Source organism: Dipodomys ordii, unplaced genomic scaffold, assembly GCF_000151885.1.
Source record: "Dipodomys ordii isolate 6190 unplaced genomic scaffold, Dord_2.0 Scaffold63, whole genome shotgun sequence".
NCBI lineage: Eukaryota > Metazoa > Chordata > Mammalia > Rodentia > Heteromyidae > Dipodomys > Dipodomys ordii.
The window spans coordinates 1110834-1129633 of NW_012267279.1; the positions used below are offsets into that span (position 1 = coordinate 1110834).

Here is an 18800-nt window from a genome sequence, read left to right on the forward strand (position 1 = left end):
AGGACTTAAGTGATAGAACACTAGCCTTGAGCTGAAAAGCTGAGGGACAGCACCCAGGCCCAGACAGAGTTCAAGCCCCATGGCCAACAATAAATAAATAAGTAAATAAATAAACAAACAAATAAATAGATAAGAATATGGGTTTACTATCCAAAAGCAAAGGAAAATTTACCTTCTAGAATGATGGTCCACAACCCCATGTCCCCACAGCCCTCAAGACTGGATATCAGGGACTCAGGGTATGATTCAAGGGGTAGAGTGCCTGGTTAGCATGCATGAGTCTTAAGTACAAGTACCAGTACTGCAAAGGGAAGAGAAGGGAAGGGAAAGGGAGGGGAGAAGAAGAAAGGGGAGGGGAGGGAAACTGTATATCAGTATTCCCAATCTCAACACTAAATGACCCATACTGTGAGTCATTCATTGTCACTGCTGGGTGCTACTAGGAAGTGGGAGGGAATGGCCTAGTCCTTGAATGGGGTGAAGTTTAGAAAGGGGCAGTGATGACTCCAGGATTGCAGTCCTTGGCTATGGGCTCAGAGACCAGCACCAAGAGCTCAGCCTAGACCGAAAAGTCTGAGGTCATTGGGCACATCAGCCTGTGTCAGAGCAGAAAGAAAGCATACATTTAGAGATGATGGAAACTAGAACCATAGTGGCTACAGGCAAACCCACACAATGGGGACCACTTTAAAGGGATAGCTCTTGTGTTCCTGAGTTCTGAGCATTGGGGTTGTTTCTAAAGAGGAGTATTTGCATTTTGGTTTCCCCTTTGTGTTTAGTTTCCCCTTTACAACAAGCAGAATCCATCACTCTGACATAAAGGCAGGAGCAACTGCAAATCCTCAGCCAAAAGGAAGGAAGATGAGCTCTGCAAACTTGCAGTTGGCACACAACATGTCTCTCAGAAAAGAGAGGATGCAAGGAGAGAGGGTCTGAAGGGTCACAAAGAGCAACCAGAAGTACATATTCTTCAAAAAAAAAAAAAAGAGTCATGGAGAGTGTAAAGTGTTTATGGATGAAGGGAGATTGGACAAACTAACTACTTTCAGAATGTTCAGCAGAAACATTTGACTTCTTGCAAGGGTCTAGAAAGGCTGCCCATGATCTACATGCCATTCCATGGGTGTTTGCTTGCTCTAATCAACTGCAGTACGTAGCTTGCAGCCCCATTAGGCGCTTAGAGTCCACCCACGTTCTATCCAAGAAGTAAGTGTGAATCAAGGAGTGACTGGCAGCAAAAGAAATGACAGCAGAAGAGCTGAACACAGGAGATGAAAGAAAAGAGTGAGCAGAATTCCTTCATCTCTAAACAGCCAGGAACCCAATTCAAAGGAAAAATGAGGAAGGTTTTGTCTTGCAGAGAAAGAACTTGAGGTAAATAGTACATTAGATGGGCCGATTCTTGGAACCCAGAGTTGCATGTAGGCCTTCTCCATCAGCCTCTCAGCCTAGATCATTGCAACTTCACCACTTCCAAATTCAAAACTGAATATTCCCAGCAACAACATTCAGGTTGTGCTACACCCCTGAGAGGATGCAATGTGGTCTCGAAATTCAAATTAAGTGAGTGTTTCTCCTAAATCCTGTCTAGAGAATGGAACAGATTGTGAGATCTATTTAAGTCATTTGAGATGAATTTGGCTTGATGAGTAGCTTTTTTATGCCCTTTTAGCTTTAAAAGCCATCTCTCAGCAATTCTTGGTCCATAAGTTTATTTCTACCATTGGAGGAACAAATTAAAGAAGAATTCTTCCGGGAAGTGACCTAAGTATTCTCTGTCTTCAGAATCTTACTTAAAAACTCTTGAAATGTGGGACTGGCACTCATGCTACCATCTAGGACTGACAAAATCAAACTAGCCTTTGATTTTGCTCTTAACTCCTTTCAAGGTGCACACTTTTTTGCCATGACAATTTCTGAATTTAACGAGTCAATAGGAAAAGATTTACCACCTAAATTTTTCTGCCCACGAAGTAGGAGGCTTTGGGTTCCAGCTCTGCTCAGCCCTAAGGAGCTGGGTTTCCATCTTGGTCCTAACTTTTTTATAACATGTACTTGGATATTTCCTTATCTCTGGGTCTCTGTTTTCCAATATGTAAGATGAATGTTTGCCATGACTCCTTTCAGCTTTAGTCTATTCTTTGCCTACCTAATTTATAGAATCACAAGAAAAGTTGGTTGTATCATGTATATGAAAGTGTTTTTATGACCTTTAGGTATTTTCTGTAGTTTAGCAATGAGATTTGGGGGGGGCTGGGGGAGGGACTGGACCTGGGGCTTGAACCTAGGGCCTAGATGCTATCCTTCAGCTTTTTTGCTCAAGGCTAGGACTCTACACGCTCTACCATTTGAACCACAACTCCACTTCCAGTTTTTGGTGCTTAATTGATCTCATGGACTTTCTCTCCCAGGCTGGCTTTGAGCCATGACTCTCAGATCTCAGCCCCCTGAGTAGTTAGGATTATAGACATGAGCCACTGGCACCAGGCTAGCAATGAGACATCTTCATTTACAGTAAGATAGTGAGGAAAACAATCACTGCTTCTGGATTTTGCCAGAAATGAGTTTTTGGCATGATGTAAGCCCAAAAAAGCACAAACTCAAGAGTATTTCCACTGAGGAATCCAAGGGGGTGGGTAGGGAATGTAATGCTAGTGTTTTCCTCCGACAGGATGAAGTTTTGAAGGAATAAAGGTATGCTTTGAAACGTGCTTTTTTCTTATTCTGAACTTTCACCAAACTTGAAATTCCTTGTTTTCCCCCCTCAAATTATACCCAATAAGGAGCTGGAACTATGTGATATACTGCCGGAAAAGAACAAACAATATTCAAAATACCCTCAATTCTAACCTCTGCCACTACTTTCAAGACATTGATTTAGAAAAATAGGATCTTAAAAATAGAAATAAACATAATACTAATGGTTTTTAAATTCTATATTAATTTAATGGTGATCCTCAAAGTCATTCTCTAGCTATCAAAAAATAAATAAACCTAAAGCCAAATGCTAGTGGCTCACACCTGAAATCCTAACTACTCAGAAGGCTAAGAGCTAAAGATCAAGGCTGAAATCCAGCCTGGGCAAGAAAGTCTATGAGACTCTTATCTCTAATTTACTAGCAAAAAAAAAAAAAAAAAAAAAGATGGCTCAAGTAACAGAGAACCAACTTTGAGCAGAAAACTCTAGGAAACAGCACCCAGATTCTGAGTTCAAGTCTCAATACCAGCATAAATCAAAACAAAAGCAAACCAAAATATTGATAAACACAATAGCTGATATTCCTGACGACTTGAAAAGCTTGGTTTAAACTCAAGTACTCTTGAAAACTCCAAGCTAAAGTATCCAGGAAATATTCTGCCAGGGTTCAGAATACTCAGACCTCAGCAGAATCCAGCCTTGCTCTCCTTGCCTAAGATTTTTCTTTAAATAAATTACTGGGGTTTGAGGGCTTTTCTTTGAAAGCACTGCTGACAATCAATAGGCTGCATGTGAAGGTAAGGGTTATAGGGAATCTGAGGCACTCTCTACCATCATAGACCCCAAAACCTACAGATCTGCTAGTGTGACATCTGGGCAGGTCACAAAATTACATAGACCCGGGTTGATAGGGTAAGGGTAAGGATAATGCTCATATTTGGTCTCCAATGTCACCAGCCTAGTAGCCAGCACTGTCCTCTAATCTGTACTCAGTGCATACCAGGCAACTCATTCATCTTTCTGCAATTTGAAGTTCCTTTCTCTACAGAAGGCATTGTGAGAACCCCAGTTTGATTGGCCAGTTCCTTTGCGCTGTTCTCAAATAACCATGACCTTGACGTATTACACAGAAAGATGACTTCCCAAATCACCAATCTTTTGTGGGGTTTTGGAAATGACAGCCCTAGTATAATGCCATTTCCTAATGAATCTTGTCAATGAACTTTGGTTTTTCTTTCGAGTAAAAATGTTATTAGTGAAGACAGTAGAGTGTTTTGCTTGTTTGAGTGGTGGTGAAGGCTCTTTCTTCTCCAAAAGAGTAAAAGAAAATAAAAGGATATCCTTTGTACTCTTCCCTCTCCTCCAATAAAACCACTTCTAGAGATACCCATTTAGTTAGAAACTGACCCTAAGAAGAAATATGAGGTAGGAGTGGAAACGCAGACTAAATTTGAAACCATAGAGAATATCAAATGTATTTTTCAAGCCTGAAATTGTCTCCTTGTTCAGGTCTCCTTGTGGATATGGATCCACTCTTTCTCTGTATTAGTAAGGAGCTGAACACATTTAAAGAGAATGCTATCAAATAATTTCTAATGGACTTACGTTTCCACAATACGGAGCCCAGGGCAGGGAGAGGGTTTCTTTTTTAAACAATTTCTTGTCTTACCTAGGAACTCTCAAGAACCTCTCACAAAGATCTGTACAATCAGGGTTATTTATTTGTTATCAAAAGCCACAAAGAAGGAAAGGGCAGGGGGAGGGGGGAGGGGGTGGCGCTTGATTCATAGTCCCTTGTGCAGTTCACACAGCAGTTGGGGACAACTCTGTGGCTCTACCAATGGACCTTCTTGGGTCTTTATGTATATAAACCATGTGTATTTGTGAACATGTACAGCTTGTGTGCTAGCAGATGAAGAAGCATTCTTAAGAGAAACATCTTTGATCAGTTAAGCAGGGTTCCATGGGATTAGCTTTGGATTTGAAATCAGGAAACTTGGATTCTCTGCTTTTCTTCTTACTGACATGTGGCCTCAGTGAGCCTTGGTTTCCTCACCTGTACAGTGACAGTCGTAAGATTTGTCCCAGTAAGGGCTGGATGACACAATGCACATGAAAGCAGTGTACAAATAAGGTAGAACGCTATTATTTATGATGAATAAGCAGGATGGAGTCCAGATGCCAATTACTTGCTATCTTTTCAATAGGTTGAGTAATCTAGCCAGAGGGTGAATGGTAAAATTTTCCCCACTTAGGTTCACAGCCAATATGTAAATCTATGACACACAGGTGTCTGGGTTCTATTATTTATAAGACTATTTTTATATGCTATTTTGTTTCCAATTCTCTTCTGGATCCCTCAGCAGAAGAAAAACAAATTGAGAAAAGTTGTTGGCAAATTAACTAGGCCAAAAGGAATTTTTAATCACCTGTTTGTGGACCTCATTTACTTACTTGTGTCCCTAATTTGTAAGGTACAGGGTAATACTATGATTACAATGGCCTATTGGATGTGAACCTCTTTCCTCCTATCATTTTACCCATTTGTAAAATCTGCCCCAAATATAAGCTCTAACGAAGTTTTATGTCTGTTTGCTTGTCTGCATTAAGATGTATTTGCTGAAGGTTTAAGAACCTAAAATTCAAATCTTTAATAAGCAACTACTGACATTTATCACTTCCTGTAGGATTTAACCACTCAGACAGTGATATTATCCTTTTTGAACTAAATTAAAAGACAAATTCAAATCCTGCCTGGTAGCTACCAAAAGCATATATTTGAAAAACGGGACTCAGAGTGCCATATTATGCATTATTTAATGGTATGCAAATTATAAGTCAGACAGGAAACCCACACTTCAGCGTTAATAAACAGCAATACTACTACTGCATTAATTATGATATCACTATGATTTATTCTCAAGTTTTGCATGTTGATTCTCCTTGAAAATGTATGCCATCTGATAAGCAATAACCTAGCTCCTCTGACACAGGCTACTCATTCCTCAAATGGATCTCTCTTGTACCCTCCCAATGGGCATCTGCAGGAAATGGGTATAGAAATACAGTCCTAAGCAGCCGCATTGTCTTAGGAACATTAAAAATTAAAGAACAAGCAAACACCACCTAAAGCTCCAACATTTATTGTGTCAATGTTAAGCACACTTTTTAAAAGACAACATAGAATGTATAGAAACAAGGGGTCAGGAGGGGGGCTCATGCTCATTTCCACAATACGAGTAATTAGGTTAGCTGGTTTTAAAAGGGCAGGACATCGCTTGGGACAGCAATGGTCCGAGGACCCTCTGTATGGGATTGATTCACTGTTCCAAGGTGGATCTGTTTTTTTTGTTTTTACTTTTTATTAAAAAATATAAATAAAATGGCACTGCAGGCCCAGGCTGGAAGGACTCGGCAGGATTCTTGTCTTCGCACAACGGCTTCTTGGAGGCTACTGTCAGAAAACATCACAAACTAGCAGGATGACAAACCACGCTGACGTCGGCTGGGCGGCATGTGTCCACCCCGCCCCGGGGGTGGGGGGTGGGGGGAGGGCTTCAAATTTTCTCAGAACTTAAGGGCTCTCGAGCTTCCATCCGAAAACTGCCACACATCTTGAGCTCTCTGGGTACTACGCCGAATGGGGGTGTGTGAAGAACCTAGAAAGAGGTTGGAGATAGAAAAAGAAGGAGGGGGGGAGAAAAAGTACAGGTGTGACTTGGCCCAGTGATTTTTTTTTTCTGTTCTCTCCCTAGCTTTTATTAAAATTATGACTTAAATCAACCACAGATTGAGCCACTGGCATGATTACAAAAACCATCTCCCCTCCCCAGATATCTGCCTTCTGAGTGGCTTCCCCATGCCACCCCCACCTTATATTCATTCCCCAGGAGACCACCCCCCAACACCCCATTATATGATAGTCCTAGAAACTTGGGACACACCTGGAAGGAAACACTTTTCCTTATGACTGAGAAAACTTAGTAGGAAACAATCCTTTGGTTGAGGAGAGCGGGAAAGGGAGGAGGGAAGGGGGACATTTTCTTAAAATAATAATAAAATTATAAAGGAACAAAAAAATCAAAATTGATGTAAAAGCAGCACAACAAAAACATGAAATGTCATCAAGGTTCAACGTCAAAGCAGCCAACGATTTACAAAAGGCGAACAAATCTCAGAAGAGAAAATCAGAACCCAAAGTAGTTGCTCTCAAATTGCACCCCAAACTGCCTGTAGTTTCTTTCAAGCATGCAGGGTTTGTTTGTTTTTTCTTTTCTTTTCTTTCTTTTCTTTCTTTTTTGTCTGTCAGGGGGGAAGGCAATGGCGAAGGAAAGAAGGGAGGTTATTTTCCTCTGGGTTTCCTCCCTTGCAGTGTGTGGACAGTGACTTGAAGCAGCACAACTGCGAGTCCGGATGTGTCCAGGAGGGCTACACAGTGGCATTCCAGGCCTTGTTGCCATGGCGACCCAAAGCAAGGGCCTGGGGCCTCCTCTCCCCTGACTCCATGGGGCAGGAGGCTTGGGGTCTGGAGCTCAGCTGCTCTCATGAATTCTTCCCCTCCCCCCCACTGAGCAGTGGTGACCTGGACTGAGGAGCCTGCTGTATCCAGGTGGGCTCTGGGAAATCCCATTCCCAGTACAGCTCTAACTGTCCTTGAGGTCCCTTAACTGATAACCCAACCACCACCAAACCCCTTTGTCTGTATCACTATGGATATGTAAAGCCATAACAAAGTATAGCATGGACATGTATCACATCTGTGGTTATTTTAAAGCACAGTCCCCTAGGAGTCTGGGGGTACCTGCTTTAAGAAAACCCTTTAGGGAAATTATTTAATTTGCCTTTTCTGCTGTCTCTGTGAAAGATCTAATAGATATATGTGCTTCCCTCATACAGTTTTTGCCACGTTACAGAAAGGAAAAACAGTATTTGAATCAATCATTGTGTTTGGCCAAGTTTAAATTCTTAAGTTCAGTGATTCTCATGACCCGTTATTGGTCTCCTTTCCCACGTGGGAGGAATTACTGGATCCCATGATCACCGGCGATGACACTGGGAAAGAGAGAGAGAGAGAAGCAGGCCTGTCCCCCAGAAGGCTGATTCCCTGGCCATGTGCTACAGTAAATGGAACAGCGGGGCTAATGGGGGAACAAGGTGCCAGCAAGTAGAAGTGCGCAGTCAACCACCCTTGTCTATAGTTTGTAGCTGTAGCAGCCCTGGAGTAAATGTGTCTGTGTTCTAGTGTCCATTTCTCCAAAAATGGCCTCATTTATTCTCCACTGGGAAGGCCCCTGGGCCTCAGGAGGCACTTAGGAAAATTTGCTAAGTGGCTCATGCCTTTTAAAAGCAATTTTTTCAAAAACAGTATTCCCAAGCAGGTTGAAAGAACACTGCCAACCCCAACCTCTTATCAGCAAAATCCCCACAGTTTGTTTGTTGTGCTTTTTAAGGAAGTTGTCTTTGAAAACCAAATTGGAAGGCTATATTTGTAAATAGGCTAGGCCGAGGGGCTATGGGGTGGCATTCTTAGTGAAGAACAAACAACAGTCATCAACAAGTGTATGTGTGTGTATGCGTGAGAGAGAGAGAGAGAAAGTGAGAGAGAGAGAGAGAAAGTGAGAGAGAGAGAGAGAGGGAAGGAGGGAGAGGGAGAAGGAGAGAGAGGGGGGAAAGAGAGAAAGGGAGAAGAGGTTATTCTGTTTCCTCCCTCACTATGTAAGAAAAGTGTTTAAAGCCGGACAGGACAGACCCTGCAGCTTCCCAGATCCTTTTCAGGATGGCCCCAAATAAGCCCAGTACCTTTCGGCAAACTTTCAGTGTCTGTGAATAAACCACTTCATTTCCTGATTTCTCCAGTTGAAATGCTAGCTAATTCACCCCTCCTCCTATCCCTTTCTTTCAAATGCTCTCTTCAAGCATATGGACTTATTGCATATACAAAAAATGGTATTTAAACAAACAGTTCTATCCGCAGAATGTCCTGGGAAAAACTCTCAACTACTTCATAATTCCTGCCATGGCTGGTACACTTAAAGAACCACATTTACCCCACTTCTTAGCAACATTTAAAACATGTTCATTTCCATCCTTCTGTGGCCCCTAAACAAAAAGAGTTAACAAATGGGCTCAAGAAGGAGGCAGGACATATTTTTGCTGGGAGAGTTTATGGGTTAAAATCTGTGATAGCATTTGCCATATTCATGTGTATTAAGATCTCAAAATAAAGATAAAAGTGAACCTCTTAAGCATCAATAAGTTCAAGTACATAGAGAACGTTCTAGACTGTTAATAAAACTTAACTGAAAATTTTGGAGAAATACTGTTTTTTAGTCATTTCCTCACTTTAAAATGTATCAGGAATTCATCTTAATATGGGAAATGTTTCCATATTATTTTATACTCAGATTAAACTTCAGGGTTCAGGATATATAATATCACTTATAAGTCATATTCTGGCGGGCTAAGTTTCCATGCTTCTATTGTTCACTCAGCTCAGAGATATTTTATCAGCAGGCTTCAATAAGTCAGGAGACAAAGTAACCTGAAGAACCTGTCTCCCAATAAATTTATTTAACTTTGCACCATGTAAATCAAACATAATCTATGATTTATCACCAGATGGTTGCACCCTTCCCCATTCCCCATTTGATTTAAGAAATCTGAACATATAAGTATACCGTATCCCCCATTAATTCCGTCTGACAGGATGCAAAACCTAATTACACTAAGAGCATCATATAGTGAGAAATTAAAATGAATACTGTCTATAAAACCTACACAGCTATAATCAGAGCTCCTAATAAATGGGCAATAGGGGCACGCAGAAAGGCTACAGACATTTAATATAGTGTAGCACAAGTCACCATTTCTAAGACCAACATGGCCCCGGGTAATATTGGGATCCACCTCAAACAGCATATTGGATTCAGGTTTGAAGTAATCTAATCTAAAACACAGATATCTTTTCTCCATTCACTCACAAACATTAAGTACACCATGCCTCATCTTAGCTCCTACGCAATGTTCTCCAAATTCCTCTCTTAGTGAATTCCTCTGTTCCCCACCCAACTTGGCTTAAAAAAAAAAAAAAAGTAAAGTAAAACATCTACTTTCTCTATATTTTCAAAAGATAATAACTCTCCTTGCATCAGATAAAAAGCATTACATGAAAAGGCCACCTCACAGGCAGTAAAGCCTAAGAATTGAGCGACAAAATGCTACTACAAGAAGACAACGAACAATTTTTGTTTTGGTTTTTTACAAAACTAAGAACAATGTCGGATCCATTCATCTACACTGGGCACAGGGAGACAGTATCACAGAGGCATGTGCTGTAATAAAGCAAATTGATGCTGTAACATGCAGAATTTATAAAACTGACAACACAGAGTTCTAAGGAGGGCTTTATAAAATAGAACTAACTTGCTTTTCAAGGCATTTCATAAATCTGTTGGTTGGTCAAAAGATAATTGAAGGGTATCTCCAGCCTCATTTTTTGTCAGTCAGGTAGACTCTATAAAAACAATCTGTAGCATCTACATGCAGAGAATTTCCACAGGTAAACTATGATGTATCTCAGGGAATCAGTTCTAGATTCCAGAGACTTGGCTATGTCTGGCTACCCCTGATTGCTACTTTCTGGGTTTTGGTTGGTTGGTTGATTTTGTTTCTTTGTCTCCTTTTTCCATCCCTCCTTTTCTGTTGTTGTTTTCTTTCTTTCTTTCTTTTTCTGTTTAATCAGATGCCTTTGTTTCTGGAGTTTTAGAGGTGAGAGGTGTGTTGTTTTTGTTTTGAGGAAAAGCTGCGGTACAGAAACTAAAGAGCTGGTTTTGTTTTTTTAAAAAATGCTTTTACATTGCATGCTAAGATAGGGTAATGATGGGAGAACTGAAAAGAACTTTTAGACAGTAAGAACAGCAACAATTCTAAAGGAAATAAAAGTTTAAGATGCTATCACCAGCAAGTCTTTCCCTTATATCTGAATGGATTTCTGCTAAGAGATGAAGAGAAAGTTTGAATATCTGATGAAAATTATTTTAGAACTATAAAGATTATAAGCTAGTTCCATGGTTTGAGGTATGCCTATTTTAATATAGTAAGTACTTTATGTTCCTTTAGGGTATAATACACACATCAAAATACCCATACAAATCACTCTGAAAAAGACTGACTGGCCTTCTATTAAAACCTGCTATTTTCTTGGAAGTAATTTACAGAGTGTGTCAAATGAGGACACAGGAAGCTTACGTTGTGTACTTTAATTTTTTTTATTTTTTTCAATAAAGGGACAAAATGGGTGTATGAACAGGTTAATGCAGACAACTGCCAAAAAAACACAGACAGTGGTTTTTCCAATAGAACTTAACAAAGACCAGAAACAAATACAATAAAAAGCCAGGTTGTAATGACCTTTGGTCATCCAAATAAAAAAAAATAATAAAAACAGAGAAAAATAAAAGATCAAATTAAGTGCCTCTGTTTTGAACAGGGCACCTAAGCAATAATAAATAGTGACTCCCATAGTAAAAGATAAAATTTCAAGTTACGACAAACAGCTTTCATTACAGGAATAGAAAAGGCCAATAACAAAATATTCTGCATTGCCATTTACAAAAAAGTATTGACTAAAGCGGGCTTTTCTCTTTAATATGCTTTGCATATGAAATTCTTTCCAATCTAAATATAAAGCACCATTTAGTTTTTGGCAATGAAAAAAACTGCAAAACATTGGTTTTATTTTTTTCCTTTTTTTTTCTTTCTTTCGTTTACTGCATATGAAGATAAGATGCTGGAATGTAGGGGGGATAGAAGGAAAAGGGACAAGAAGCACACTACAGAACAAACCAACGTTATTAGCTTGCAGTACTGCATACAGTATGGCAGCAGGAAAAAGGAACAAAAAGGATATGTACAACCTCTATGACAGCCATCCGTGTGACATTCTAGCAGGCTCCCCCAAACTGCCATTATATGGCTTCTCATCTGTACAATGTCACACTTTTTTGTTTCTTTTTTTTTTAAGCATACAAATAATTTGCACTATATTATCCTGCCAAATTAAAAAAATATACTGTGGCAGCCTGTCTTTTTTTTTTCCACTACCAAAAAAAAGGTACATTGATACCTTTTAAGAGAACAAGCAACAGTTAAAAATACAAGCTTCAATATAAATACTATAGTGCCTAACACTAGATGAACATTTAATTCAAATACCATTCTAGAAATACAGAAAAAAGACCATAAATGTGTTTTAGCATAGGAATCAACATGAGTGTGCATTTTCCTATATTTAAGTACTATATAATCTTAAACCTTTCCCCGGTGTATGGTTATTTTTTTTTTTTACAACCTGAAGAGCGGTGTGTAATCCAAGGCATAGAATTTCCACTACCATTTTTAAATGGATAACAAGTCTTGTAACACCACCAAGACAATGGAACCCTAAAATGTAGTTTCCCCCCTAAACATAATGAAGTGTTTTTAAAAAAAATTTTTTTTCTTAACATTTATACTTAAAAAAGTTTTGTACAAAAAAAATCCTTGCACTGTAGAAGCGAAAGCAATCATTCATTTCTATGTTAAGTGTATTCTGTTTCCATTCACAGCGCTTTGCAATGTTGCGTCCAAGTAAGTAAGCTCATTAGTCAAGTAAATGGCTGGCAGCGTTTTGTAAATTATTTTTTTATGCTCATCAATGAGATTGTGTTCAATTTTTTTTCCAGCATTCTTGCAACTTTTCCCTTAAGTATAGACCTGTAAACTGGGAAAATTGTACAGTGCACTTCATTGTCCTATCTGAGCAAGGTTATTTTATACTCAACCTCTGTATCTCTGATTAGAGAAAAGATACAGGTATCACAGGCAGAGTCAAGTGCTATTTGAACACCAACTGGGGCAGATGCTAGCTTCATTTTTAAAAAATAAAAAAATAAAAAATAAAATAAAATCAAAACAATGAATCTTCTTCCATGTTAACACAAATAGCACACAGTGTATGGAAAAGAAATGAAGTACAACTTTTAGGGAACACAGACATATATACTGCTACTCTTTCTCTTCTTTTGTTTTTTTTTAAAGAATGTCACATTTAAATGCAAGTCTTAAGAACTCATAGTTAATCATCATTGTATCAGTATTAGCTTATACACCTGTTCTAGTTTTAAAATGGCAAATAGTACCACCTTGTGCTAAGAAATCACTTTTTTTCCCTCTGTTCCCCTCTGTCAAACCTTCCTGTCAGCCTCTTCTTTTTAATATGGTATACAAGGTCTTACGCTTATCATTCGATTGTCCACTTGACAACCAAGTGAATCTGGATCTATTTCTTTTAGTGCCAAAATATTTAAAAGATATTATTTAAAACAAATATCTTCATAAAATTAACTCCCTACTAATGTATTTCATCATATTCCAGGGCTTTTGCACATTACACATTCAATTTAATCATCATTAAAAAAAAATAAAACTTTGGGCAAAACAGCCCATTTCTTTTAAGCTCTCACCAGGAGCAAAGTAGCTTTTATACTGGTATAATCAGTTTTTGTTCACAAAGTTAAACTAAAGGGAAAATGATGATTAACTAGGACTTAATAGATCATATTTTTAGGTAGCCATTGTTGTGAGAAATACAATATAGAATTATTATATGCTAGGTCCTAAGGTTTATTACCTCACCCAATGCTGAATTCAGCTACAAGTTTATAACAAGTAGAAAGAACCATCAGTGTGGTTTTAATAGATCCAAGGCACTCATATTTTAAAACCAAATGATAGAATAAACTTGTTCTGTTTTTCTTTTCTGTTAATATGTCAATTCAAGGCCTTTTTTTCCCTTTCCAATCGATACATTTAACCCTTTAGAGACAGACATTTAGCTCATAGAGTTTTCTTTTTCAGTGCTATCTATTCTGTCTATAGAGGATTAATCCAAAGACTGTTTTTCCTCCTCACGTTATAAAATAAAACTGTACATGATATGTATTACAGAATGTATGCAGCATGGTTTTTTTTTCCTCTCTCTCTCTCTCTCTCTTTTTCTCTCAGAACGGAACTGGAAACAGCAACATGTTTGCTCAGCAATGAATTAGGGACAATTTAAAATAGCCATAACATACCATACATGCTGTCTAAGCTTAAAAAAAAACATACACAACATGTAAATTATTGCACAAGAGAAAGGCTCAAAGTTTGCGTAAAATGCAATAGTATTGCCCCATACAGATCATGCATTCAAACGGTGAGAACATAAAGGGGAGGAGGGGGGAAAGAAAAAGGAAAAGGAAAAAGAAAAAGAAGAAAAAGAAAAAAAAAACAGGTGTGCTGGTGACAAGCACTCTCATAATCTTAGCTTTCCTTACTTCTGTTTGTTGTTTGTTTGTTTGTTTAAATCACATGGGACTAGAAAAAAATCCTACAGGGAGTGGGGTTGGAGGACTATGGGGAAGGAGGGGTGAAAGGGGGGCTTGTCAGGTGGGGCCGAGGGGGAGGAATATTAATATACCTCTATTCCGTTTTTATATCATTATTCAACACTCGATCACTGTGCCATTTTTTCATGTGTTTCTCCAGGGTACTGTACACGCTAAAAGGCATCTTACAAATTTCACATTTGTAAACGTCCTTCCCCACCTGGCCATGCGTTTTCATGTGCCTGGTGAGCTTGCTACTCTGGGCACAGGCATAGTTGCACAGCTCGCATTTATAAGGCCTTTCGCCCGTGTGGCTTCTCCTGTGGACAGTGAGATTGCTACAGTTCTTGAAGACTTTCCCACAGTACTCACAAGTGTCGCTGCGTCTGCCCTCTTTTGAGCTGGGCCTGCCCGGGCCCGGACCACTAATATGGGGCGTGCTCCCTCCACTTCCCGTGCCGCTGCGCCCCGAGATCCCTCCGTCCAGCTCCCCGGGCGGCGTGGAGAAGCGCAAGCTCCCATTCTCCGAGGAATGCTCCGACGAGGAGGCAAAAGGCGATTGTCTGGAGTCTCCAAAGCTAAGGAAGGGATCCTTGAGCTGCCTGGAGGCCGCGTAGCCCGCGAGCCACTGGGAGTACACGTTCTCCGTGTTGGGCATCGCGGCGGGGGGCAGATCGAACTCCTTCTCCAGCTTGATGCGCTTGGAGAAGGGGCTCAGCGAGCTGGGGCTGCCCAGCAGCAGCTTTTTGGACAGGCCCCCCGAGGCCGACTCGCCCGGGGAGCAGCCACGGCCGTTAACAGTGCCATCGTCTATGCGGTCCGACTCGCCGGCCACCGAGTCTTCGTCGCAAGTGTCCCTGTGGCTCTCGGCCTCGGCCAGGTGGCCGCGCTTATGCTTCTCGCCCAGGACCTGGTGGAAGGCCTCGCTGAAGTGCTGCATGGAGCTGAGCACCATGCCCTGCATGACGTCGGGCAGGGCGCGGCCCTCGTCGCCCACCACGCCCACCACGGCGCCCCGCGAGCTGTTCTCGTGGTGGCGCGCCGCCTCCAGGCTCAGCCCGAAGCCGTAGTCCACCCTCTCGCTCTCCGTCAGCTCCTCCTCCTCCTCTTCCTCCTCTTCTTCCTCTTCCTCGTCGTCCTCCTCTTCCTCTTCGTCCCCGTTCTCCGGGATCAGGTTGGGGTCGTTCTCGCTCTTGAACTTGGCCACCACGGACTTGAGCGCGCTGCTGGCGCTGCCCACCAGGTCGCTGGTGCCGGGTTCCGGGGAGCTGGCGGTGGAGAGGCCATCGTCAGACTTGACCGTCATGGGGGACGACTTGTGCATGTGCGTCTTCATGTGGCGCTTCAGCTTGCTGGCCTGCGTGCACGCGTGGTCGCACAGGTTGCACTTGTAGGGCTTCTCGCCCGTGTGGCTGCGCCGGTGCACCACCAGGTTGCTCTGAAATTTGAACGTCTTGCCGCAGAACTCACAGGACTTGGACTTGACCGGGGGCTGGGAGGGAGGAGGGGCAGATTGTAGAGGAGGGAGGGGGGGCGTCGCCAGGAAGGGCGGCTTGCTACCTGGCTGGAATGGTTGCAGTAACCTTTGCATAGGGCTGGGCCGGCCTGGGGACAGCGGTGGGCTAGACGTGTTCCCTGCCAGCTCTCTAAGTCTCCTAGAGAAATCCATGGCGGGAGGCTCCATAGCCATTGGATTCAACCGCAGCACCCTGTCAAAGGCACTCGGGTGATGGGTGGCCAGGGCCATCTCTTCCGCCCCCAGGCGCTCTATGCGGTGGGGGTCCAAGTGATGTCTCGGTGGTGGACTAAACAGGGGGGGAGTGGGTGGAAAGCGCCCTTCGGCCAGGCCGGAAGCCTCTCTCGATACTGATCCTGGTATTCTTAGCAGGTTAAAGGGGTTATTGTCTGCAATATGAATCCCATGGAGAGGTGGCTGGGAAGGACATTCTGCACCTAGTCCTGAAGGGATACCAACCCGCGGGGTCAGGGGACTTCCGTGTTCGCTTTCTAAGTAGATTCTTAATCCATGAGTGTTCTGTGCGTGTTGCAAGAGAAACCATGCACTGGTGAATGGCTGTTTGCAAGTTGTACATGTGTAGCTGCTGGGCTCATCCTTACCTGCAAAATAATACAACACCAACATCAATGTTTAATCACGCAGGTGGACATCTGCAACTGCTTATTCATGTTCTACTTCCAGCTTTCCCCGCCCCTCTCCCCCACCCATCAACTTCTCACATAGCTACCTGGCACATCTGGTGGTTGCTACCCAATGAATATGTGTCAGACTAGTTTTCCTGCCATTAAACTCGGTTCTGAGGATTCTGTATCCGAGCCCCAACCAGAAAACATCCTGGCCATTTCAAGCTCTAGGATGAGAGAGAAACTTCGTTCTTGGGACCTGAGTCTTCTGAACATTTTGAGTTCATCTGTTGTGATTTGGGACAAACCACTTCATCCCTGCAGGCCTCCTCATCTGTTAGCTAAGGGACTTGGACAGGCAAACTCACTTTCTAAATCCTATGGACCCACTCTCTTCTTCCTGAGGTGGGAGGTGAACTTCCTAACTAGACAATCATTCCACAGAAACACTAAAAATTAAGAATAAGGAGATCAACTCAACTACAATTCGCCATGGATCTACAGAGGCTTAACCTGAAAACACTAAATGTGGAAATCATTAAAATGAGAAGGGACCAAAAACATTCTTCAGTGGGAGAGAGACTAGCAAAATTCTCATATCCTGCCACATGCATGAGTTCTAAATTTGGAGTCCATAACAACTTACAAGGACACCCATGTCTAATCTCAAAGGATGTTGTGAAACATCTCAAAAAGAAAATGGAATTCAGAGTTAACCAAAAGGCCGCATGAAATCCCGAGGAACTGTCCCCCAGTGCAACAAACACAAGCCTAGAGAAGTTAGTTGGGAGTGGGTGGTGCCAACTTCAGCAGACACAGTATTCGGGCTGCAGGAACAGTTAAGGCAGCCAGCAAGCACCATGACAGGCAGCAGGCTGAGCAATGCTACCCTAGCCTCCTCCTCATTATTTTGAGAGGCTAACAACGTGAACCAAATTATACAACATCCTGCGCCCTCGGCTGAGACTCGGCTCCAGTTGAGAAAGAAACAGAAAGATACAGTTCAGCTAGTCGACTCTTTGGCCAGTAGCCAAGCCGTCTGGAGAGGGGCCCTGCTTAAGTCACATTATTTCTCTCTTGCTGAAAAGAACCCGAGAGTGGTAAAATGCCACGTTGGCAAAGAGGGGGCCAGCTTGACTTTACAAAATCATTCATTTCTGAAGATAGCTAAATTGCAACATATACGTTTTATATACATATATTTACTCCATCTACATGAAGTCACTAACCAACAGTTTACCAGTCAAACTCGAGCCTTTAAAAGGGCACAAGTGATAGTAGCCCAGGGACAAGGATGCGAGAAGATAATGGCCCTAAGGTTAAAAGAAAAGAAAAGGCTTAAAATGTAACTGAGAAGTAAACTTTCTCCCTCCTTTAAGAGGGGCTGGCGGTGTTGCTCAAGCCCCCAGCTAGCTTTGTCAGTAAGTGGTTTAAAATGACAAAATTCACCAGGGAGCTAAAGAGTGGGAATGTGGAATCAATTGTATGATTCCTCCATTGAGCATGTCAGAAGGAGAAGCTGGCAGGGGCTTCTCAGAAGCCCTTTACACTCACATTCCAAAATAAGCCAGCCTCACTGCAGTACTAGTCTAAATTATGGACTCCTGTCCTGACCTTGTATTTTACAAAGCATTCATAATCTCACTCAATACACCCCACTCCTGGGTAAATCTCTTTAACACGATTAGATGATAAGATACCAAAATTAGGTTTGAAACATTTGTCTAAGGTGGAAAGGGAGGGAAGGAGGGATGAAAAGACAAAGATTTTTGAAGGAAAACACTGACATTATGATCACATTATCTGCCTATTTTTGTTTTCCTCCCCTCCTTCATTGAGAGTATTTTCATAATTTTGTTGTTGTTGTTGAACAATAACTTGGGTCCAAAATAGGCCTGCTTCCATGCTTCCATGTCATGGCCCTCTGTGGCTTTTTTCCTTTGCCTTCCTAGGTTATCATCATATATTTTGCCTGACAATCAGAATTAGATGAGTGAAAAGGAAATTTGTCAGCTGAGGCCAATCCTCAACACTTTCATCATTCCAAATGCCTTAAAATAATATTTTACCCTTATAATCTTTTCTAGAAACTCAGGACTGTAGCCACAATTAGCAACTCTGGCTTCTCTTGTGCCACGATTCAGCCGCTGATAAATGCCAAAATTTGTGGCACATGAGACTGCATCAAGAATCCCATTTGCATCCTTTCCACAAAGCTTAAACAAGATAAGTCCATTTTATTTTGCTGCCCGAGCCTCCTAAAAAAAAATTTTTCTCAGAGGCAGTTATGTGATTATGCTACAGTATGTTAACACTCTGATGGTATCTGTCCCCCTTCATACATCAGGTCAGGGAAAATGGCATTTTATCTTATAATGAGCACACAACATACAGTTCTCACTATCGCATTTTAGTATTCCCGTCAACTAAATATTCTAGATCATGAGGGCAGCTAGTGTAATCATAATGTCAATGAGAAGGGCTGTTACGATTGAGACTAAAGATTACATGGAAAGAGCTGCTTTGAAACTGGTAATTATTACCAGTCCACT

At 41.6% G+C, this 18800-nt stretch overlaps 1 protein-coding gene across 7 annotated transcripts in view; it reads right to left on the minus strand.

Annotated features, from left to right (window-relative positions):
• Positions 1-5820: 5820 nt before the first annotated feature.
• Bcl11a (B-cell CLL/lymphoma 11A (zinc finger protein)) overlaps positions 5821-18800 on the minus strand; it is a 100731-nt gene continuing 87751 nt past the window's right edge. For 2 of the 7 annotated variants that reach the window (XM_013022499.1, XM_013022503.1), the window contains one exon: positions 11444-16224. In XM_013022499.1, the coding sequence (XP_012877953.1) occupies positions 14201-16224 (2024 nt within the window). In that variant the 3' untranslated portion in view covers positions 11444-14200. Of the gene's footprint in view, positions 6358-11443; positions 16225-18800 lie in introns of those variants that run through there. The other 5 variants (XM_013022504.1, XM_013022502.1, XM_013022501.1 and 2 more) reach the window with 5 other exon arrangements.